The sequence below is a fragment of the Cyprinodon tularosa genome, unplaced genomic scaffold (genome assembly GCF_016077235.1).
Source record: "Cyprinodon tularosa strain WSP-4 unplaced genomic scaffold, ASM1607723v1 ctg209, whole genome shotgun sequence".
NCBI lineage: Eukaryota > Metazoa > Chordata > Actinopteri > Cyprinodontiformes > Cyprinodontidae > Cyprinodon > Cyprinodon tularosa.
In genome coordinates, this window is record NW_024038774.1 from 331318 (window position 1) to 353081 (window position 21764).

Consider the following 21764-nt stretch of genomic DNA (forward strand, 5'->3'; position numbering starts at 1 on the left):
GCCTTAAGCGGGGAAAATACCAGTGTTGTACTGGTGCCAGAGCCAAATATCCAAAGTACCTCAGCAGCTACAGACCAGTAGCCCTGACTTTGCACCCGATGAAGACCCTTAGGCGGTTAGTCTTACACGATCTACATGTACTGGTGAGGACTTCATTGGATCCACTGCAGTTTGCCTATTGGCCTGGCATCAGAATGGATGATGCATCATCTTCCTCCTTCACCAAGCTCTGACTCACCTGGAGAAACCTAGAAGCACTGTGAGGAAAACAATAGTTGTAAATATGTCTGAAACAATAAATCAGATTAATCATTAATCGATTACTAAAGTTATCGTCAACTATTTTAGCAATCAAATGTTAACTGGTGGAAATTCTAAAACATAATTTAAGCTGAGAGAGCAACCGACCTTGAGCAGTAATTATACCAACCCAGTCTCATGGGAAAATGTACCCCCACTACGTTGGTCCACACTGCAAAACGTAGTGGAGGTACATTAATGGCCATTTTTTTGTGGTACTGTTACGTTTCTTCTGCCTATACGCTTTCTATTGTTTTACGTCCTAGTCACGTGACTTTCAAGATTCCAGCTGGGGGAAGAAAAAAATATATATAGATGGCCGACATTCGCTCATTTTTTGTGGAAAGATTAATGACTTGAGTTTGTTTTTGCATTAAAATGAGTTTTGATTACATTTCTAGTGAGAAATGTATAGTTTGTTGCCAGAATATTTACTCAGGGAATGTACATATTCACTTGCTTGTTCGTTTCTTGCAAAGATTTTTCAAGATAATATGAAACTGTAACATTTTGGTATAAACATGGCTGAGATTTCTCTAACTTTTAGTGGGAAAATCAATAATTTCAGTCAGTTTCTGCATTTAAATGGGTTTTGATTACATTTATAGCGAGAAGTGTAGGGTTTATTTACATAATATTTACTTAGTGAACATACATAATCACCCGCTTGCTAGTTTTTGCTACGTTTTTCGGATCTCGTCAGGATTATGTGAAATTGCAACGTTTTGGCTGCTACCCATCGCCTAGCATTTAGCTGCCGCCCCGATTCAACATTGAATTCTTTGTGATTTAACTCCATCTGAAGGATCAAACCCTCGCCACTGCCTGCGTTGCATCTGAGGTTGATTTTCAGATCAATGCATTACGTCGTGGCATACGGGAGAAACTAATTAAACTAGTTAAAAAAAAGGATCATGGGTTAAGATCGGATGTGTTTTATTTGGAAATCTACCGGATCCTTTGTGCAATTAACTTCCTGTTTGGTGCGATCTCATTGATGAGTTTTGACCAGATTTTGACCAAAGAGGAACTAAAAAAAAAAAACAAAAAACAATTTGAATACACAACCAGCATATCTGGAATCAGTGACAGAGAGCGACTGGGACCAAAAGTTTATTAATTTCTCCCCACTGATTTCCATTCAAAATGTTTTCGATCCCACCGGGCTCTAGGGAAGGGGCGTGCATACCGCCACCTACTGTTCATGAGTGTGTAGCAACATTGTTTTACATCTATTAAATTCTATTTTTTAATTTTGTATTCTGAAGATAAATAAATAATGTTTTCCTTAATCTATAAATATCTTTTATATTTCCTTTATTTCCCAATAATCCTTTAAGACTCCATTCTTGGCCTGTCCTCTTTTCAATTTCTTCCTTTCAGGTTCATATGTTTTGCAGTTCATCAATACATCTGCATTTTCTATCTCTCCACATCCTTCACATTTATCATTATTTTCCTCCCTATTAAGTATAAATTGTCATTTAAATAAGTATGACCTACTCTTAATCTGATCATTATTATTTCTTCCCTTCGGTTTCTCTCATTAATATTTCTATTTAATACTGACTTTTGTACTTTATATAACCTTCTTCCTTTTTATCTTCATTCCACCTTTTTTGCCATTTTTCAATTTCTTTCCTCTTAATAAATTATTTTCCTTCCCCTTTCCCTAAAGGAATTGTAATTGTTATTTGTCTACTTTTCATTCCAGCTAACTTTCCATTAATTAGCTTGAAAAAAGCACTTTGTAGGCACCCAGTTTCTCTAACAATGGCCCTTTTTGGGTTACCCTCCATGCATTGGGTGTCAGTTCAGTGGCAGTTCCACAACATTTTCTTAGGGTTGACCAGGCAGCACAATAATGTGCATGTGGCCAAAAAGTAATAGGGATCAAATTCGGTTCAGAGTCAAGCTATTGGGATCAGGCATCAGGTTCAATTTGCATATTTTCTTAGCCAAAACAAGGATTTGTTGGGCTACTGTAATTTTTAATTGAAAAACGTCCTGAATGGGAAGTCTTCAGTCTTTCAAACTTGAAAAAGTCCAAAGTTGTTTTTTTTTTTTTTTTGTTTTTTTTTTTTTGGAATGATTATGACCTGGATGTCTAAGAATCTTCACCAGCTTATCAGGGAAATGAATGCCCACAATGTCTATATTCTCCAAATGAGAATAACAGAACAGACCTTCATGAGGCCCTTGTTAAAGCTATGCACATATTTATGCATTTATGCTCTTCAAATAACTTTCTGGTTCGACGCAACATTTACATTAAATGGGTTGAGAGGTTGTTCTTTACCAGTAAATACATAAAAGATTCCCAGATGACTCTCCCCTATAAAACCTAAAACTAATTCTTATAAGAGAGTAAAATCTGTATTAGTCTTCAAAAATGTAGCATATTGTTGTAAATATTCGATTGCTTTATTTTTGGTGTCAACTTTTGGTCAATATGCTAACCTTAAAAGGTCAAAGTCGGAAAATGTAGTAGAAGGAGGGAAGAAATAATAATGATCAGATTAAGAGTAGGTCATACTTATTTAAATGACAATTTATACTTAATAGGGAGGAAAAATAATGATAAATGTGAAGGATGTGGAGAGATAGAAAATGCAGATGTATTGATGAACTGCAAAACATATGAACCTGAAAGGAAGAAATTGAAAAGAGGACAGGCCAAGAATGGAGTCTTAAAGGATTATTGGGAAATAAAGGAAATATAAAAGATATTTATAGATTAAGGAAAGCATTATTTATTTATCTTCAGAATACAAAATAAAAAAATAGAATTTAATAGATGTAAAACAATGTTGCTACACACTCATGAACAGTAGGTGGCGGTATGCACGCCCCTTCCCTAGAGCCCGGTGGGATCGAAAACATTTTGAATGGAAATCAGTGGGGAGAAATTAATAAACTTTTGGTCCCAGTCGCTCTCTGTCATTGATTCCAGATATGCTGGTTGTGTATTCAAATTGTTTTTTTTTTTTTTTTTTAGTTCCTCTTTGGTCAAAATCTGGTCAAAACCCATCAATGAGATCGCACCAAACAGGAAGTTAATTGCACAAAGGATCCGGTAGATTTCCAAATAAAACACATCCGATCTTAACCCATGATCCTTTTTTTAACTAGTTTAATTAGTTTCTCCCGTATGCCACGACGTAATGCATTGATCTGAAAATCAACCTCGCAGTGGCGAGGGTTTGATCCGTCAGATGGAGTTAAATCACAAAGAATTCAATGTTGAATCGGGGCGGCAGCTAAATGCTAGGCGATGGGTAGCAGCCAAAACGTTGCAATTTCACATAATCCTGACGAGATCCGAAAAACGTAGCAAAAACTAGCAAGCGGGTGATTATGTATGTTCACTAAGTAAATATTATGTAAATAAACCCTACACTTCTCGCTATAAATGTAATCAAAACCCATTTAAATGCAGAAACTGATTGAAATTATTGATTTTCCCACTAAAAGTTAGAGAAATCTCAGCCATGTTTATACCAAAATGTTACAGTTTCACATTATCTTGAAAAATCTTTGCAAGAAACGAACAAGCAAGTGAATATGTACATTCCCTGAGTAAACATTCTGGCAACAAACTATACATTTCTCACTAGAAATGTAATCAAAACTCATTTTAATGCAAAAACAAACTCAAGTTATTAATCTTTCCACAAAAAATGAGCGAATGTCGGCCATCTATATATATTTTTTTCTTCCCCCAGCTGGAATCTTGAAAGTCACGTGACTAGGACGTAAAACAATAGAAAGCGTATAGGCAGAAGAAACGTAACAGTACCATAAAAAAATGGCCATTAATGTACCTCCACTACGTTTTGCAGTGTGGACCAACGTAGTGGGGGTACATTTTCCCATGAGACTGGGTTGATTATACCTACATTGTAAGAAAAAAAAAACTATGTAAACATTTTGCATTTGCGTAATATAAACAATTTAATTTGTCAAAATTAAATTGAGACAAAAATGTCTCAAAAATGAGAAAGCATTTTTGTCAAAATGCTTTCTCCAGAACTCCTCAAGTAAAAAAGTTTTGGTTTCACCTGGTTTAATTTTGTAAAAAGTCTTCTTTAAGGAACTTTTGGCTATCCGATAATTAATCAGTTAATTGAAAATATTATCAGATTAATTGATTTGCAAAATAATTGGTTATAATCAGCCTTGGTTGTAATCATGAACAATAATTAAGATGTACTGCTTTGTTTTCCCTTCATTTTTTTTTTTTTACAAGGAAGCCTTTTCTTGTGGTCGATTCTGTAGCGTCATTCATTTGACATTTTGGCCATTTGTTTTTTAATCATAATCAGACAGAATCAGAGATAACTTTAATGGCCATGTTTGTGTTCACAAAACTAGAATTTGACTTTAGTTTCATTAATGTTTCAAACAAAAAACACAGTTGAGAAAAGGTGCTTGAAGGGATAAAAAAAGTAGCCGTATGTAAAAGGATCCACGTGCCTCTGATTCATTTTTTATAGATACAATGGGTAATTCAGGTTCTAACAGTGAAAAAGGCTTGACTGTTTCAGAAGGAGTGAATACGTTGGCTTTAATTGTTCTTTATGGAGAGAGACAGCATGAGGAAAGAAGCTGTCTGTCTGTTGGCTTGTTTTTGCCAGTAGTGCTCTGTAGCTCTGACCTGAGGGTAAAATTCTAAATATTCTATGACCAGAGGTCAGGCTTTATAAAACAGGTTTAATGAAAACTCTAAGTCTGATGACCATGAAATAAGAGAAACTCTTTTCCTTTTAACGAAGAGAGTTTACATACACTCTGTGTCAGTTACCATACAAACTTTCTCCCTAGAGCTAACCTGAGCTAACCTGATCAGGAGCAGGTTTTCCTCCATTAACTCAGTGTCTTCTGTCTCTGCCCTCCTTAAAGCCAATCATGCTGTTTCATTTCCTGATTTAGTCAGCACCTTGTTGTCATAGTTCTGTGTGAACAATGAAAAAAACTCAATAGGTCAGTTAGACACATTATTTGTAAAAACACAAACATGGCATGTCATTTTTACAAGGATCCAATCAATGAAGGAGTGGCATTAATTTGCAAAGAATAGAATATTCGTCAGGAGAGGGTTCTCAGGCTACAGTAGATATAGATGACCTTTCAGATTCAGAAAGTTATCTTTATGAGCGCTACCGTTTCACCTCACAATCCATCATATACATCAATGACCTTATCTGTCCTCATATTTGCAGCATTACACAAACCTCTTTAAAAGATATTGATAAGTGTGTTAGAGAACAACTGCACAGTCAGTCACTTAGTATTTACTTTACTGTAAGACAAAATGAAGATACCCTAAGAGATGAAACAATTTCCTGGATATCGGAAATACATTACTTCCTAGTAAAACATGAAATTCAGAGCTACATATTCCAATTGTGACTGTTTGTAGTTTTTATTATTTTGACTAGGAGGACATTTAATTCAGATATCAAAAATCCATATTCAGTTAAACAACATTTCTAGGTATATAAAACTTAATTTATACAAGTGCAAGTTTTGACTAACTAGGATGATAATTTTGACCTGAAAAATACAATTTTTGTGATATACAAATAAAAAACAGGGGGTATTGTTTGTAATAAATGTGAAATCTACCTGTTATAAAAGACTACACATTAACTTATGCATTAACTCAAGCAGCAATCTTCTCCTATGTAATCTCAGTCTCCATTGCAGCTGCAGCTGTTGCTCTGTCTTTTAAATTATTTACCAATTTTTTAAATGTTTTTATTCTGCATTAAAATCTGTAGTTCCAGTCCTATGAAAAAGACAGACTTAATTTTGTCTTTCACCATTGTGACTCGTCGAATCTGGGATCCACTGATGATGGCTTTTTATAGTTGTTACACATGTGCTTGATCCCATGTGAACCTACTCACAACTGAATCGATTCAGTGCCAGATCAATTTAGAGACGACGATTTGACTCTAAATTTTTTTAGAATTGCTCTATAAAATTGACCTTAGGACGTGAGGGGTCAACAGACTTGTTAGTTGCTCTGCTTTGTTCTTTTGAGGGTTCCTGGAAGGGTCTTAAACTCCCCCCTGTAAACAGCTATTTCTCTTATTATAACCCGCAGCATAGCAGTGTTGATAATTATTGAATGAAGTTTTTTGGGTCATTGTTTATTTGATCCAAAGTCCGATCAAGTTGCAACATTCATGTAAACTCTCATATCACTCAATCTGGCCATGGATCTGTACTACACGTTTTGCAGAAAAAAGATGATTTCCTTGAAACTGTGGCTCCTTGATGTGCTATTTGATTGGTCAGATCACAAGCTGTGTGTTACTCAGACTGCTGAAGAAGGGCTGCTAAAAAGTGACATGAAATTGTGAATAATTGAACTGCCCCATCATAAACTGAAAAAGAATCAAAAGACTAAGAGGCCAAAAAATGTGTTTGGGCACACATATTGCGATTGCTTAGCTAAACAAGTTTCTGCTGCACTTGATGGCTGCTGAGGAGACCATCATTTCAATCAAGTTTGCAGCAACAGAGACATCTGAAACATGCATGGCATTGCACTCAGAGGTGTCAAGTAACAAAGTACAAATACTTCATTGCTTTACTTAAAGCTACAGTGTGCAATTTTCAGCGACATCTAACGTCCAGACTGCAGACCGTAGCAACATGAACATCTCCCCCCCACCGCTTCTCCCCCCCAACAGTACGGCGAGCGTGACGGGACAAAATGTCTTCCACGACGTCCGCATCACCTACCTTTTCAAGTGATGAGGTTTGTTTACATACATGCCATCTATTGTTCAGTACCGTCTCAGTTCATGCCATCTATTTTTCAGTACCGTCTCAGTTCATCTCTCTCAACTTGCCGTAGCTACTTTCGAGCATAATGGGCGGTCCTGCAATCGCTAGTTTGTTGGCTCTGCGCTGCCGTAGCGCAAAGATGTCTGCCTCCATGGCTGCGAGACCCGCTCCTATGTAATTATAAATAATGAATTCTAAGGCAACGCAAATATTAAGGTTAAGAGGCTGAGCTCATAGATGATGATAAATAACATATAATATATTACATTTCTGACTGTATATCCCTGTAATTCTTACACACTGTAGCTTTAAGTACACGTTTTAGGTATCTATTGTTGGGATCTGGAGCTGTACCACCTGTCTCCAGCAGAGTTCGCTGTGGATCCTCCTGAGCTGAGCCTTCGACACACCTGAAGCCCATCTCGTCATCAGGAGGATCCTCCACCATATAAGCAGCCCTCAGACCTCGCATCAACGCCGCAGTGTTTATCCAGTTTGGAAACCTGTTTTTGTCCTGTTAGCTCTGGATGAGCTTAACCTGTCGAGCTTGCCCTCTGAGCCAAACCTGAAGACCCTTCTCTGGATTCCCATGCCGCTCTGGACTAAGAGCTGGAAAACCAAGGTCTGTCTAAACGTTAGATGCAAGACGCTGAAGCTGAAACTGAACTCTGCTGAATCAAACAGTCTCTGGACCCAACAGTGCCTCTCTCAAAGCCAAACCCGGATTCTTCAAGGTAGATCTCAGAGGTTAACATTTCCACATTCTTCTGCTACGTGGCTAACTGAACTGTCTCCCTTTCAGTATCCTGTGAACCAGATCCCCAGACGTGAACCAGTACCTGACTCTTTACATGTGCTTTTGTCAATAAACTCATTTGAACCTTTACCCTGTTTCCCATGGTGTTCTGCATATTGGGCCTCTCTGAACCAATCATGACAGAACACTGCGGCCAAACACAAGGCCCAGCAGACCATCTCCATCGCCATTTGGAGGAGCAAGATGCTCAGATTTATGGGAACGCCCAAGCTCTATGTGAGTTAAACACCCACATCGAAATGCAAAATCAAATGATTCAAAGCCTCGCTAACAGATTGAGCAATGCTAACGCCACGCCGCTAGCACAACCATTTCAGGGTCCAGTTCCTCCTCCGAGGTCACCAGCGGTGACGTCATCGTCTGAGTTCCGACCTAGCCTCCCTGAAAAGTTTTCAGGTAACATAAGTGACTGTAAAGGATTTTTATTTCAATGTCGACTAATCTTCCAAAATTCCCCTGGCAGTTTTCCAACGGATTACAAGAAAATATCATTTATTTTGTCTCCATTGACTGGAAGAGCTCTGGAATGGGCGCAGGCTAGGTTTTCTTCCGACGAAAGCCTTAGTTGCCAATACTCCGACTTTATTTCTGAGTTTTCACAAGTCTTCAACCAGGAAACAGATCAAACTGTTGATTCCCGAGCTCTTTTGAAACTAAGACAAGGAAATTCTTCTGTTGCTGAATTCTCTATTAACTTCCGGGTTAAAGCCGCAGCTTCCGGTTGGAATCAAGCAGTGACAGTGGCGTTGGATGTAGGAGTTTGCCCTGAAATCGAAGGGTTGACGGTTCAAGCCCCGACTCCGACTTTCAGTGTCGTTGTGTCCTTGGGCAAGACACTTCACCTGCATTGTCTACTGATGGTGGTCAGAGGGCCCGGTGGCGCCAGTGTACGGCAGCCCCGCTTCTGTCAGTGAGCCCCAGGGCAGCTGTGGCTACAATGTAGCTTGCCACCATCAGTGTGTGAGTGTGTGTGTGAATGGGTGAATGAATGTAGTGTAAAGCGCTTTGGTCAAGTCTCCTAACTTGAATAAAGGCGCTATATAAGTACATGCCATTTTCAATGTGCTTTGAAGACTGCATTTTTTGAGGCTCTCAACGAAAACATAAAAGATGAGCTTGCAACCCTCGACGAACCTGCCACTCTCGAGGAATTAATCCGCCTGACAATTAGGCTGGATAATAGGATTCGAGCCAGAAATAGCTCTAAACCAAGGAATCATGGACCTTTGTATTCTGTTTCTGCCTCTAACAATGAACCTGCCTTCTCCTCTTCCACAGAACCTTTTTCTAAGCCAAGACCTAAGATCCAATCTCTCCCTTTGCCAGTTCAGGCCTCTCATGCGTTTGAAGTGGAGGCCGAACCCATGCAGGTTGGACATACGAGGCTAACTCCTGAGGAAAGGTTAAGGCGTGTCAGGAGCAAGCTGTGCATCTACTGTGGTGAGAGTGGCCATTTCATTGCCTCATGCCCAGCTAAATCAAAAGCCGGGGCCCGTCAGAGGATCTGAGGAGTCTGACGGGCCATGTTATTTCTGAGAAATCTCCTCGTCTATTACTTCCAGCCACGTTGTTTTTTGCTGACCAAAACCTCACTTTATCTGCATTCATCGATTCAGGCTGTGAAAGGAACCTAATTGACTCAAATTTGGTTGAACAGCTACAGATTGAAACTGCTCCCCTAACCCAGCCTCTCTGTGTCTCCGCGATCGATGGAAAGAAGCTTCACCAAGTTACCCACCAAACACAACCCCTCAAGCTGTTGGTCTCAGGTAACCATCGAGAGACCTTATCTTTCTTTGTTTTTCCCTCTGCATGTTCTCCATTGGTTTTGGGGTTTGAGTGGCTGGAACGGCATAACCCCCATATAAACTGGACCGATCGTCATATTGAGTCTTGGTCGACCTCATGCCATGAGACGTGTCTTCGTTCAGCAGCCCCCGCTGTAAGATCTCCTAGAGGTGGGGGGGAGATGGACTCTCCCGACCTTACTTCTGTTCCTCCAGAGTACCATGATCTGGCTCCTGTCTTCAGTAAGGTCAGTGCTACGTCCCTTCCACCTCACAGACCATAAGACTGTGCTATCGAGCTATTACCAGGAGCTCCTCTACCCGGCAGTAGACTTTATAATATCTCCAAACCCGAACGGGAGACAATGGAGAAATATATAAATGAGTCACTAGCTGCTGGAATAATCCGCCCCTCTTCATCTCCATTAGGAGCAGGCTTCTTTTTTGTGGGTAAAAAGGATGGATCACTTAGACCATGTATCGACTACAGAGGTTTGAACCAAATCACTGTTAAGAATAAGTACCCACTTCCTCTACTCGCTTCTGCATTCGAACCAGTTCAGGGCGCCACTGTCTTTACTAAGCTCGACTTAAGGAACGCCTATCACCTTCTCAGAATCAGAGATGGCGATGAATGGAAGACAGCCTTTAAGACTCCTCTGGGTCAATTCGTGTATTTAGTCATGCCCTTTGGTCTAACAAACGCTCCTGCGTGTTTTCAAGCCTTAGTCAACGACGTTCTCAGAGATTTTTTGAACGTGTTTGTTTTTGTCTACATTGATGACATTCTCATTTACTCCAAGGACCTCTAAGAACACAAGAAACATGTCCGCCTGGTTTTACAAAGACTGCTAGAGAATAAACTTTTCGTCAAAGCCGAAAAATGCGAGTTTCATCAACCTTCAGTCACTTTTTTGGGGTTTGTGCTCGAGGGCGGACAGGTTAAGCCATCTGAGGATAAGATAAAGGCAGTTTTGGAGTGGCCGGTTCCCGAGAACCGCAAACAACTGCAGAGATTCCTGGGTTTTGCTAACTTTTATCGACGATTCATCAGGAATTATAGTCAGACAGCTCTACCTCTAACCTCTCTTACTTCAGTCAAGAGAACCTTCCAATGGTCCCCCGAGGCACAAACTGCCTTTGACAAACTAAAGATGTTGTTTTCCAGAGCTCCAGTGTTAATCCAGCCTGATTCATCAAAACAATTCATCCTCGAAGTCGACGCTTCCGACTCAGGAGTTGGTGCTGTCTTATCTCAGAGACTCAATTCAGACCAAAGAGTTCACCCATGTGCTTTCTTCTCCCGTAGACTTTCCTCTGCTGAGCAAAAATTACGACGTTGGTGACCGCGAACTACTGGCCATCAAATTGGCATTAGAGGAGTGGAAACACTGGCTTGAGGGGGCAGAATACCCAGTTCTTGTTTGGACAGATCATAAGAACCTTGCCTATATCCAATCCGCCAAACAGGCCAATCCTCGGCAGTCAAGGTGGTCACTATTTTTCTCTCGATTCAATCTCATCATCTCTTACAGACCCGGATCCAAGAACATAAAACCCGATTCTCTCTCTCGTCTTTATCCCACTGATCAATCCGAGATGCCTGAACCTGTTCTACCCGCTTCCTGCACTGTTGGGGTGGTTACCTGGGAGATCACCGACCTAATAAACTCTGCCCTGGCTTCAGAACCTGACCCAGGTAACGGTCCCCCAAACAAGTCTTATGTTCCTTCTTCAGTCAGGTCTCGTCTAATTCAGTGGATGCACAATGCCAAATTTGCCGCTCATCCGGGGGTGAGTAGAACCATCACCCTCATTTCAAGACGTTTCTGGTGGCCCACCCTGCACAGAGATGTTAAGGAGTATGTACTGGCCTGTTCTACCTGCGCCAGAAACAAGTCCACACATCAACCTCCTTCTGGCCTGTTGCATCTACTTCCTATTCCTTCTCGTCCCTGGTCTCACATCGCAATAGACTTCGTTACTGGTCTTCCCATTTCTCGAGGTATGTCCACAATTCTCACCATTGTTGACCGATTTTCCAAGTCCTGCCATCTTGTACCCCTCAGGAAGCTTCCCACGGCTTTTCAGACCGCCCAGCTCCTTATAAAACACGTTTTCCGTCTACATGGCATCCCTCAGGAGATTCTTTCCGACCGTGGACCACAATTCATCTCTCAGGTTTGGAAGGCCTTTTGCTCAGCCCTTAACTGCAAATCATCTCTCACCTCAGGTTATCACCCACAGTCCAATGGCCAAATGGAAAGAATGAATCAACAGCTCGAATCCTCCCTTTGTTGTCTGACCTCCAGTAATCCCACCGACTGGAGCCAACACCTCCCATGGATCGAATATGCTCACAACTCTCTAAAGTCAGCTACCACCGGCCAGTCTCCATTCCAGGTCAGTCTAGGTTACCAACCTCCACTTTCCCCGCAGACGAGAGAGAGATTTCGGTCAAATCAGTCAACCACCACATCCGCCGCAGTCATCGCATCTGGAGAGACACCATAGCCACCCTCAACCGTTCCTTGGAAACCACCAAACATTTCGCCGACTCGAAAAGACGCCCTGCTCCAGTTTACTCCGTCGGTCAGGAGGTATGGCTCTCCACTCTCTCCAAGATTCATTGGCCCCTCCAGGATTTCCCAGGTCATAAACCCATCAGCCATACGACTGCAACTTCCTCCGACTCTTCGCATTCATCCCACATTCCACGTCTCACAGATCAAGCCTGTGATCTCCAGCCCTTTGAACCAATCATGACATCTATACTTTACTCCATTACTTATTTTATCTACTCATTACATTTTCACACAAGTATCTGTACTTTCCATTCCTTACATTTTTAAAACAAACGTTACTCATTACTCTTGGCTTTGGTTTAATGTTTATAACTATTTATTTCACGTCATGTGCGCCATCCAATGCAGATCATTGGCGCCCTCCACATCTAGTGAAAACTAGGGTAATTGGATGAGTCATATAACGCAATTGGTTAGCTAAAGGAAATCATCAGAAGTAAGCAGATGTTCTTCAAAGATGGAGACGGAGACCAACAAGACCTCCCTCATCCTCGGCCCTATCACAAACAATTTTTCGAAATAGTCGAAAAATGTAGCTTTCAATTCATATAGGGGCATCTGGCTGTTTTTGTTTTAAATGTTATTTTATACTTTTATACTTAAAGTAGTTTTTGGAGCACATACTTTTTCACTTTTTCTTGAGTAAAGAGGTCAAGTTGATACTTCAACTTTTACCAGAGTGTTTTTAAACTGCAGTATCTATACTTCTACTTAAGTAACAAACATGTGTACTTTTGACACCACTGATTGTACTTGAGAACTAATTCAATTATGAGTTCAGAGAAACAAATTCACATTTTCCGCTCTTGAAAATAGGTTTTCTTGTGCTTGTTTTAGCTTATTTGACAGTTGTCAACCCATTACGTTTATTTAATTAACTTTTAGTGTATTTTTACAAAAATAATTAGTTAGATCCATTTCACAATATTAGCCATTAGCTTGGGATCAGTTAATACATCATATCTATATTACTATTTCCTAAGGTCCTATAAAACCTTGGGAGCCTCCTTTGCCCCTCCACATACAAGGAGGTCATGATGACCCTCTCTGCAGACCCAATGTTGTTAATCAACTTTCTTAATTGCAGTCTGGACTTGAGCGATTCTGGAGATGAGCCAAACTATAGAGTAAATGGTAAATGGTAAATGGCATGTACTTATATAGCGCCTTTATTCAAGCCAGGAGACTTGAACAAAGCGCTTTACACTACATTCATTCACCCATTCACGCACACACTCATACACTGATGGTGGCAAGCTACATTGTAGCCACAGCTGCCCTGGCGCTCACTGACAGAAGCGGGGCTGCCGTACACTGGCGCCACCGGGCCCTCTGACCACCATCAGTAGACAATTCAGGTGAAGTGTCTTGCCCAAGGACACAAAGACACTGGAGTCGGGGGCAAACTCCTACATCCAACGCCACTGTAGAGCGATGGATGTGCACAAAACAGACAGTTTCTTTGAGGGATTATGTCTATTGAATACCAACAATAAGTACAATCTCCCCTGGACCTTCTACTAGACAGAGTATATACTGTATATCTACCAGCTTTATATTTTGCTTTAAATTCTCTCCACAGTAGCATTAGACGCCTAATATAATGTCACAGCCTTAGAAAAGCATCAACTTTAAAATATATCTGATTTAAATCCACGTGCAGCTGTTTGTGGTTTGCAATGACCTTTGCTTCAAACTCCAGGCATATTGGGTAAAATAATGCCACATCTTTGTGCTCTTTGATATTCAGACCAGGCAAAAACAGAGCTTTAGTTGAACTAAAAGAGAGCCTTTTGTTGCCAAAACTCAGAGTACACCTAAAGCTGTGTCCTCCATTTTAAACAGTCAGTAGATGTTTCAAGATAATATTTTCAAAGAAAAAAAGGGCATGTCTCTACAAGTTTCCAGAATTTGTTTATCTGACTGTTTCAGATATAGCTGATCCATGTCCCCGCCCATTTGTGACTGATGCTTGTACTTAAAAGAAAAGTAACAGGAGGCTGTTTAGTTTGATGCTGTTTTTCTTCTTTTTGCTTCTCTGCGAGCAGCCGTGATAATGGAGGTCTGTGCATTCATGTAGCCACTAAATTAAGCACCATGGTCTAAAATTTCAGCAAGTGCATGTTCAATACCCCACAGTGAGAAAACATTGTGTCTAATTCTTAGAAGAGGATGCTAAATTCTTGCTGCTGTTACCCAAAGGCTTCAGGGTGTATAGCAGAGAAGACATCTCTTTGTCCTAAGCTCCTCCTTTAGATAAAATGGTCTGTCTCAGCTGTAGCTGCAGACAGTTGACAAATGCGATTTAGAGAATAACGCAAGGAAGCAAATGCCTTGAGGCATTAATGGAACTTGGCACATGTCTCTTTAAAAAAAGTAGCTAATTAAAATAAATCTTTTTATTTTAATCAGTTTGTTGCATTTTTTCCTACATTCTTGGAGTCAGTGTGTTTAATGATCTGAAAAATAAACATTTGCTCTTCTGTCAAAGGTTTTATATGGATTCTATTACACCTAAACTTAGATTTGTAAAGGGGAGGAAGTCTTGTCTGAAGGCAGCCACAGTTGAGTAGTCACGGTCCATACTGTTAATAATTTTCATTATGCCGATTTTTCCAGTCACTAACTGTGAAAAAAGGACACATTGTGTTCTGTAGATATGAATTTTGAATGGCCTTTTGTCTTAAGATTTTTCCAAAGAGCTTAGTAAATGTAGGGGGGGAAAATTCCCATGATTCCTAAAGAAGACGGTATTTCACGTTTTTGCTGGAATGGAAAACTTAGTCAACCTTCTGATAGAGGTGGTTTCATATGGAATCTGAATGGAGACGCAAACCAGGCAGAACATAGAGTTGATAAAATAGCTATATTTTAAAAACATGACACCAAGGATGCTGAATTATCACACATCTTTCTATCAGGTTTCCATATCTGCTTATTTTTGTTTAAGGCCAGGCTTGTCCCTGTCTTCATTGGTCAAAGATTGAAATGTTGAACTTTTATTATTATACCACCCCGTATATTCTATTGGGATGTTATATGATAGACTAACACAAAGTAATACAGTGCGGGGATGTAAGTAAACAATGGACTTTTTTCAAATATCTTAAAAAGAATATACTGAGACTGTGACCTCTTGTGAAATGACCACGTCACAATCCTAATCAGCAAACTCCCATCCACCTCAGCAGTGCTGGAAACAGTCAAGCAAATCCTTTAGAGCAAGCTTTATTGACACCACATAATGTTAAAAAGGACTCACGGTGTTAAAAAATTGATTGGAAATGGTATTTATGGATTCAGTTTAAATTGTCTTCATTAAAGTACGTTGTTTATTCCTGTTTTTAATGTTTTAAATTTTACTGTCAAGAGAAGAAACTAATATCTTGAGTTTTGGATTTGGCTGTCTAAATGTTTTATTAACTGCTGTTTTTATTGACCCCGCCTAAAGCTCCTGATGAAAGTGTTTTTTTTTTTACTTAGCAGAAAAGCTAGACTGGTTCCTTGTATAGAAAACTCTCCTTGCAGCAGGATATTACCATCACCCGAAGGTGATGGTGCTCAGAAGTAGTAGAGATTGATTTTGCCAAAAGCTAAAATTGCAATGACTGGTGCGGCTGCTACAATAATCCAGATGCTGCGTCGGTCTGTTGTGGTGAAGATTGAGGTGAGCCAAAGAGCAAAGATCTTGATATACTCATTAGTCTATGTTACTCCCACCTATGGTAATACACATTTGGATTATGACTGAAAGAAAAAGATCCCAGGGTGGTCAGGCACTCTCTCAGGGATAGGTTGAGGAGCTTGGCCAAACCTGAAAAGGTTTGGAGTAAAGCCGTTTCTCCTCAGGAGATGTTACAGGCATGTCCCACTTGGAGGAGGCCCAGGGGAGAAACCAAGACATGCTGGAGAGACTATGTCTCCCGGCTGGCCCCAAATCACCTTGAGCTTCCACCAGAGGAGCTAGAGGAGGTGTTTCAGATAGAGGAAAGTTTTGGAGTCTCTGCTGACACTGCTGGCCCTGCAACCTGATCTCAGATAAGTGGAAAACAATGACAACGGGATGATTATTATTTTTTTTATTATGTTGTGATTGCGATACAAGCATGCAGATGTCCAGGGTTTTATTGCCTTCATGACCTTGAACGCTTTTTTTCCCCTTTCTTTTAACCATTTTCAGGTAATTGACCCTTAGAGAGTCAGTGCTAGATAAAAATTCGGTATCTTACACTAACACATCCTGAAGCCCATTCCTTTAGTTTAATAGTGGAAAATAGTTTCCTGTTCCCAAGGTGTTTTATCTTGCAACCCATAACCTTCTCTGGCTTCCATCTTCACTTTGAGTCTGAATAAAGCTGTAAAGTGAGCAGCAGTCTACAGGTTTGCTCTGTGGTGCTGCCTTACCTTTATTAAACTAAACTGTGTAAAATAGAGGCTAATCAAGATGGCTAAGTAGCAAGATACTGATTGAAAAGGGGGAAATGTAGGACTATTTAATTAATAAACTACTCTGCATTTTCCTTATATTTCTTAACTATACTTTACTTTTTTCTTTTAACTACAATCTCAATATTACGAGGTCTTACTACACTTCCAAGAGACCATACAATGTAGTGTTTATATTATTTATAGGAGACCAATCTATTCTACTTGTTTTGCTTCTGTGGAAAATTGCTCCAGGGGGTATAATTAATATGTTTGGTCTCTTTTCCTGGCATTAATTCCTTTTTAGAAAAAAGAAAAAAAAAACACAGTGTTTTTAGTCAAGTAACATTATTCCCTTTCAAGCTGTTAATAAAACCACACTGATCATATCACTAAATTACCCGAAGAGATATGTTAAAAATGGAAAAAAATATTGTTACAGTTTCGAAGTCAAAGGGAAGAAGGTCAAGGAAAATATATTTTAACTTTTGGATTAGTGGAAATTCTCTTACTATTTATTCATTTAACATTTTTACTTCTAAATCTGAACATGAAAGTGTACCTTTATATTTGTTTCTTAATTGGAGGGGAAAAAAAACTTTTTCAACTGTTCTATATTTAAGATTTTTCAATTGTTCCTATATTTAAATATATATAATATATATAAATATAGGTAAATATATATATAAATATATATATATATATATATATATATATATATATATATATATATATATATATATATATATATATATATATATATATATATATATATATATATTTATAGTAAATCTCCTTATGTTAACTCATTCTATAACTCAACCCATAACCTCAAATAAAAAAGCTCATTTAAACTTATTTAACCCCAATACTATCGATAATCATCAATGAATTAAGCAGCTAAGGCTTTCCTCAAACATTTCCTACTTAAGTATTTGGCTGAAGGCTTTTTTTTCCAGGCTCATCATTTTAAGACAGGGGTCTGTTTCAGTGATATGTATCAATACGTTTGGTTTTTACATTGGCCTTAAGCTAATTGTAACCCTTACCAATTACCATGACTATATCCTTAAACACAACTATATTAAGAAGTCATTTAACTTGAAATGGTTTATTAGCCTATGCACAGTTATAAACCAGAAGAGAACTGCACATTTCTCTCTCTGCACAAGAAGCGTTATGCCTGCACTGGGCTGCAGTCTATGTCAGCAGTAACTTTGCAAGAGGTGGGGAAAATCCTGGACAGTTAAGCACAAATGATCATACCCCCAATTTTAACCCTGTGAAGTTTGTTTCTGATTGGAAAGTATGTTGACATTATTAAAAGGGAAAATGAACAAACCTCCATAGTGATTAAACAATCCCTTATTTCTATTTGTACAACATTTTACATCTGCGAGTAATCAAGTGGCACAGTTCTTGAACTGCTACTTAAAACAACCATCAGTCAGTCTATAAGGATGCATGCTATTCATGTCTGATTTAGTCTTCTTTAACAGCCAAAGAGTTAATTTCCCTCCTTGTTTCAGACAACCTCCGTAATACAGCTGTACTATAATTCAATAAAAAGAAAAAAAAAAAAAATATATATATATATATATATATATATTAGGGGTGGGACGCGATTAAAATTTTTAATCGCGATTAATCGCATGGCTGTGAAATTAATTAATCGAATTAATCGCATTTTAATCGCATACTTGGAAACAGCAGGAAGTAACTTTTTCCACATGGATTTTGAATGACAACACATAAGCTTAATAAACAAAATATTGTTTGTTTATTTTCTTTAAAGAAATATCAACATGCCAGTGCAAATTTTAAAGTTCAACATATTTAGGAACGCTAAACTCAGAATTCAGGTAGCTCTACAGGTATAGGTAGTGCTTAATACTGCTTTTTAAATGCAAAAATGCAATACTCTCAAGTACATTCAGAACAAAAAGCCTCTGAGGCTTTAACACAATTCGTGGATTTATCAACAGTTCAACTGTTTACAAAAAATAAGTCAGAAATAAAATGAAATTCAGTCCAACTCTTTGTAACATTGGCCATTCAGACAGTTCAGTTCAACATAAAGTGACAGTGATTGACCTCCATTTTTTCCCATTTGAAACACAACTGGCCAACTGGCCTCAGGATACACATTTAACTTATTACTTCCTCTCTTTCAGCCAGTTGCTGAGACATACTAGCCTGTTCACATTTTCGGAGCTCAGGGCTGCCCTCTTCTTTTGAACTATATTACCTGCCAGGGAGAATAATCTTTCGCAGGGTACCGAAGTGGCAGGGCTGCCTAGATACTTGCGGGCCAGGACAGAGAGCTGTGGATGGGCTCTCTCATGAGTGGACCACCACTGCAGTGGGCAGTCTCTCTCACTGATGGTAGGCTCTGCCTTGTAGCGGGCCACGGCTCCTTTGGGCCCATCTTCATCCTCTGATTCAGAGTCGGAATTATACAGCAGGAGGCTCCTCTTCCATGCTGGCTCCTCTGTGCATTCCGGAGTGGCTCTGCCTGGTTGTTGTTGCACCAGTGCCTCAATGCTGGTCCACACCTCTCCTCGCTCTCCTCTTGGTAGACACTTTAGGTCCTTAAGATCAGAATAAGAATCAGAATCAGGTTTGTGGTCACATTAATCAGAGATTTACAGAGTACAAGCTGGATGAAATTCATTAGTATACATGGTTTCCATCATCCAGAATCTCCTCTACTGGTTGTGCCTATGGTCAAGTCTAAACTGTCCAAATTAGAACTGCCCTAACAGCATCTTGTTTTAAAAAGAAATTAAAAATAGCATTATTCTCATCTGCCTTTGGTAATAGTTGGTTAATTATCTTCAATCCATAAAACAACATGGATTATTTTTTTCTGTTTTCATTTTTTTTACTCTTTAGCACATTGAATGACAATTATGTGATAATGTGCTATACAAGTCATGTTGATGTTGTTATTCCATAAGAGAGGGGAGGGGGCCGAGGAAATAAAAGAGTCATAAGCAATAAAAGAGAAAAATAAAGAAGACCATTACACACCTTAAAGCGAGGGTCGAGTGCTGTAGCCACTTGTAGAAATCTGTGATTTAGGGCATCCTCACGCTGAGACAGGTCCTTTTCAAAAGCAGCCTTGAACTTCACCACATAGGCTGGGTCATCATCTGAGGCCTTCATGGTGCGGGTCAGGTGGCGGAGAACAGGCAACACAACTGAGCATGACACATAATTCTCACCCCCAAGGAGCTCTGTCACGTCTCTGCAGAGGATAGTTAATCACGCAGTCAATATCATTTATATAGCAAATTTTACACTACTGTCATTCAATGTGCTAAAGAGCAGAGAAAGACAAGAAAGAATGGTATTGCAATTGTCAACTCTACAGGTAAATAAAGCATAGATTAATTTCTGCAAACTCTGTTTACATACAGCATTTTTAATTTATGCAACGTTCCTAGGTGCCAAAACGTTGATTACAGTGACACATTATTTTGCCATTTAATATTGGATTAAAAACTGTATACTGTAGTCATAGTGATATTAATATTATTCAGTACAATACATTTTGGAAAGGCAATTTAAATTATACAGGACTCTCATAGTCCAGTCATAACGTTTTTAATCCAATTAATGAACGTTGATGAGTATTTACCTGCATGGGGAAAGTAGGGTTTCGAGCCTCTGCAGTCTGTCCCATTCTGCTGCATTCAACATGGTGAGCTTGTGCTTCTGTTTGGCGAGCGTAGCCTTAACAGCATCTTGGTTTTTCAGCAGACGAGAGACCATCAACAGGGTGGAATTCCACCTAGTGGGAACGTCCTGTATCAGTGGCTCGTTGTCTTGGCCCAGTTGTGTTTGTTCGTTGTGCAGTTCCTCTGTGTTTGAGGGGCTGTGTTTAAAATGCCCAACTATCTTACGACATCTCGCCAGTGTGGCTGTGAACCCGCTGTCACTAAGACAAACTGTGATCGTCCTCTGTACCATGTGAGCAATACACGGCATGTGCTGAAATGTGAGCTGTGTCATTGCAGCGATCATGGTACGGGCACTATCTGTTCCGATTGTGGTGACTTTCTGTGTGATTTCCCAGGCCTCCGTCACAGACTCAAAATCTTCTGCCACGTTTTCAGCAAAGTGCCTCGTGGTTATCTTCTTGATGGTTAAGGCAAACGAGTGAAGGCGCCACTTGTTGTCAATAAAGTGTGCGGTCACGCCGAGGTAATTTGCGTTGCTGACTGAGGTCCAGTGATCTCCAGTAATAGCGACGCATTCGGCTTTCTTCAACAAATTCTCCTTCTCCCCCTTTTCACTGTCGTAGAGCTGCTGGACCCTCTTTGTCACCGTTTTTCTACATGGCAGCTCATACGTGGGGTCAGACAGGGCAATCTGAAGAATCTTTTCCAGCCCCTTATCTTCTACAACAGCAATGGGTCTGCAGTCGAGAGCCGCCCAGTAAGCCAGCGCGTTGGTCATTTTATCGGCCTTGGTCTTGCTTACCCTGCCCTTGAAGCCAGTCAGCTGGTGTAGTGTGGGTTGTTTCGTCTTCCTCCCAGTTGGACTAGCTTCCACGCTAGTATCTGCCAAGCTAGCTGCTACATGCTTTGCGTTCAGGTGATATTTGAGGCTTGATACGCTGCGGTGATAGGCGAATTCCTTGTTGCATAATTTACATATGACCGCGCTCTTATCGACTCTTCCCTCCTGTATTTTAAAACAAAATTTCCCCTGCAAAGGACCAACTAAAATATTTTCATCTGCTTCGTCTAATTCTTCCATGGTTGTCTCTCATAGTTTAAAGCAACTTTCTTCTCTGTTCTTCTTCTTCAGTTTCCATCCGACGGTATTCTGGCCATAGTTGTAATGCTGCCCCCACAGGTGAAATAATTACTTGGGTGAAATCCCAAACGACTTCCAGGAGACTGTGGTGTGCGATTAAAATGCGTTAATTTTTTTAACGCGTTAATATTTGTGTGATTAATTAATCGAAATTAACGCGTTAATGTCCCAGCCTTAATATATATATATATATATATATATATATATATATATATATATATA

At 39.7% G+C, this 21764-nt stretch overlaps 2 protein-coding genes across 2 annotated transcripts in view; one reads left to right on the plus strand and one right to left on the minus strand.

The window, feature by feature from the left end:
- Window positions 1–21764, plus strand: part of mitfa (melanocyte inducing transcription factor a) — a 61716-nt gene that overhangs the window by 25575 nt on the left and 14377 nt on the right. The gene's annotated exons all lie outside the window — the stretch shown is intronic.
- LOC119783626 (E3 SUMO-protein ligase ZBED1-like) lies at window positions 18506–21179 on the minus strand. The gene is made up of 3 exons (XM_038285242.1): window positions 20359–21179; window positions 19749–19965; window positions 18506–19306 (listed from the first exon to the last, which is right to left on the minus strand). Exons 1-3 carry the CDS (start codon window positions 21177–21179, stop codon window positions 18872–18874), a joined length of 1473 nt encoding a protein of 490 aa, XP_038141170.1. The 3' UTR covers window positions 18506–18871.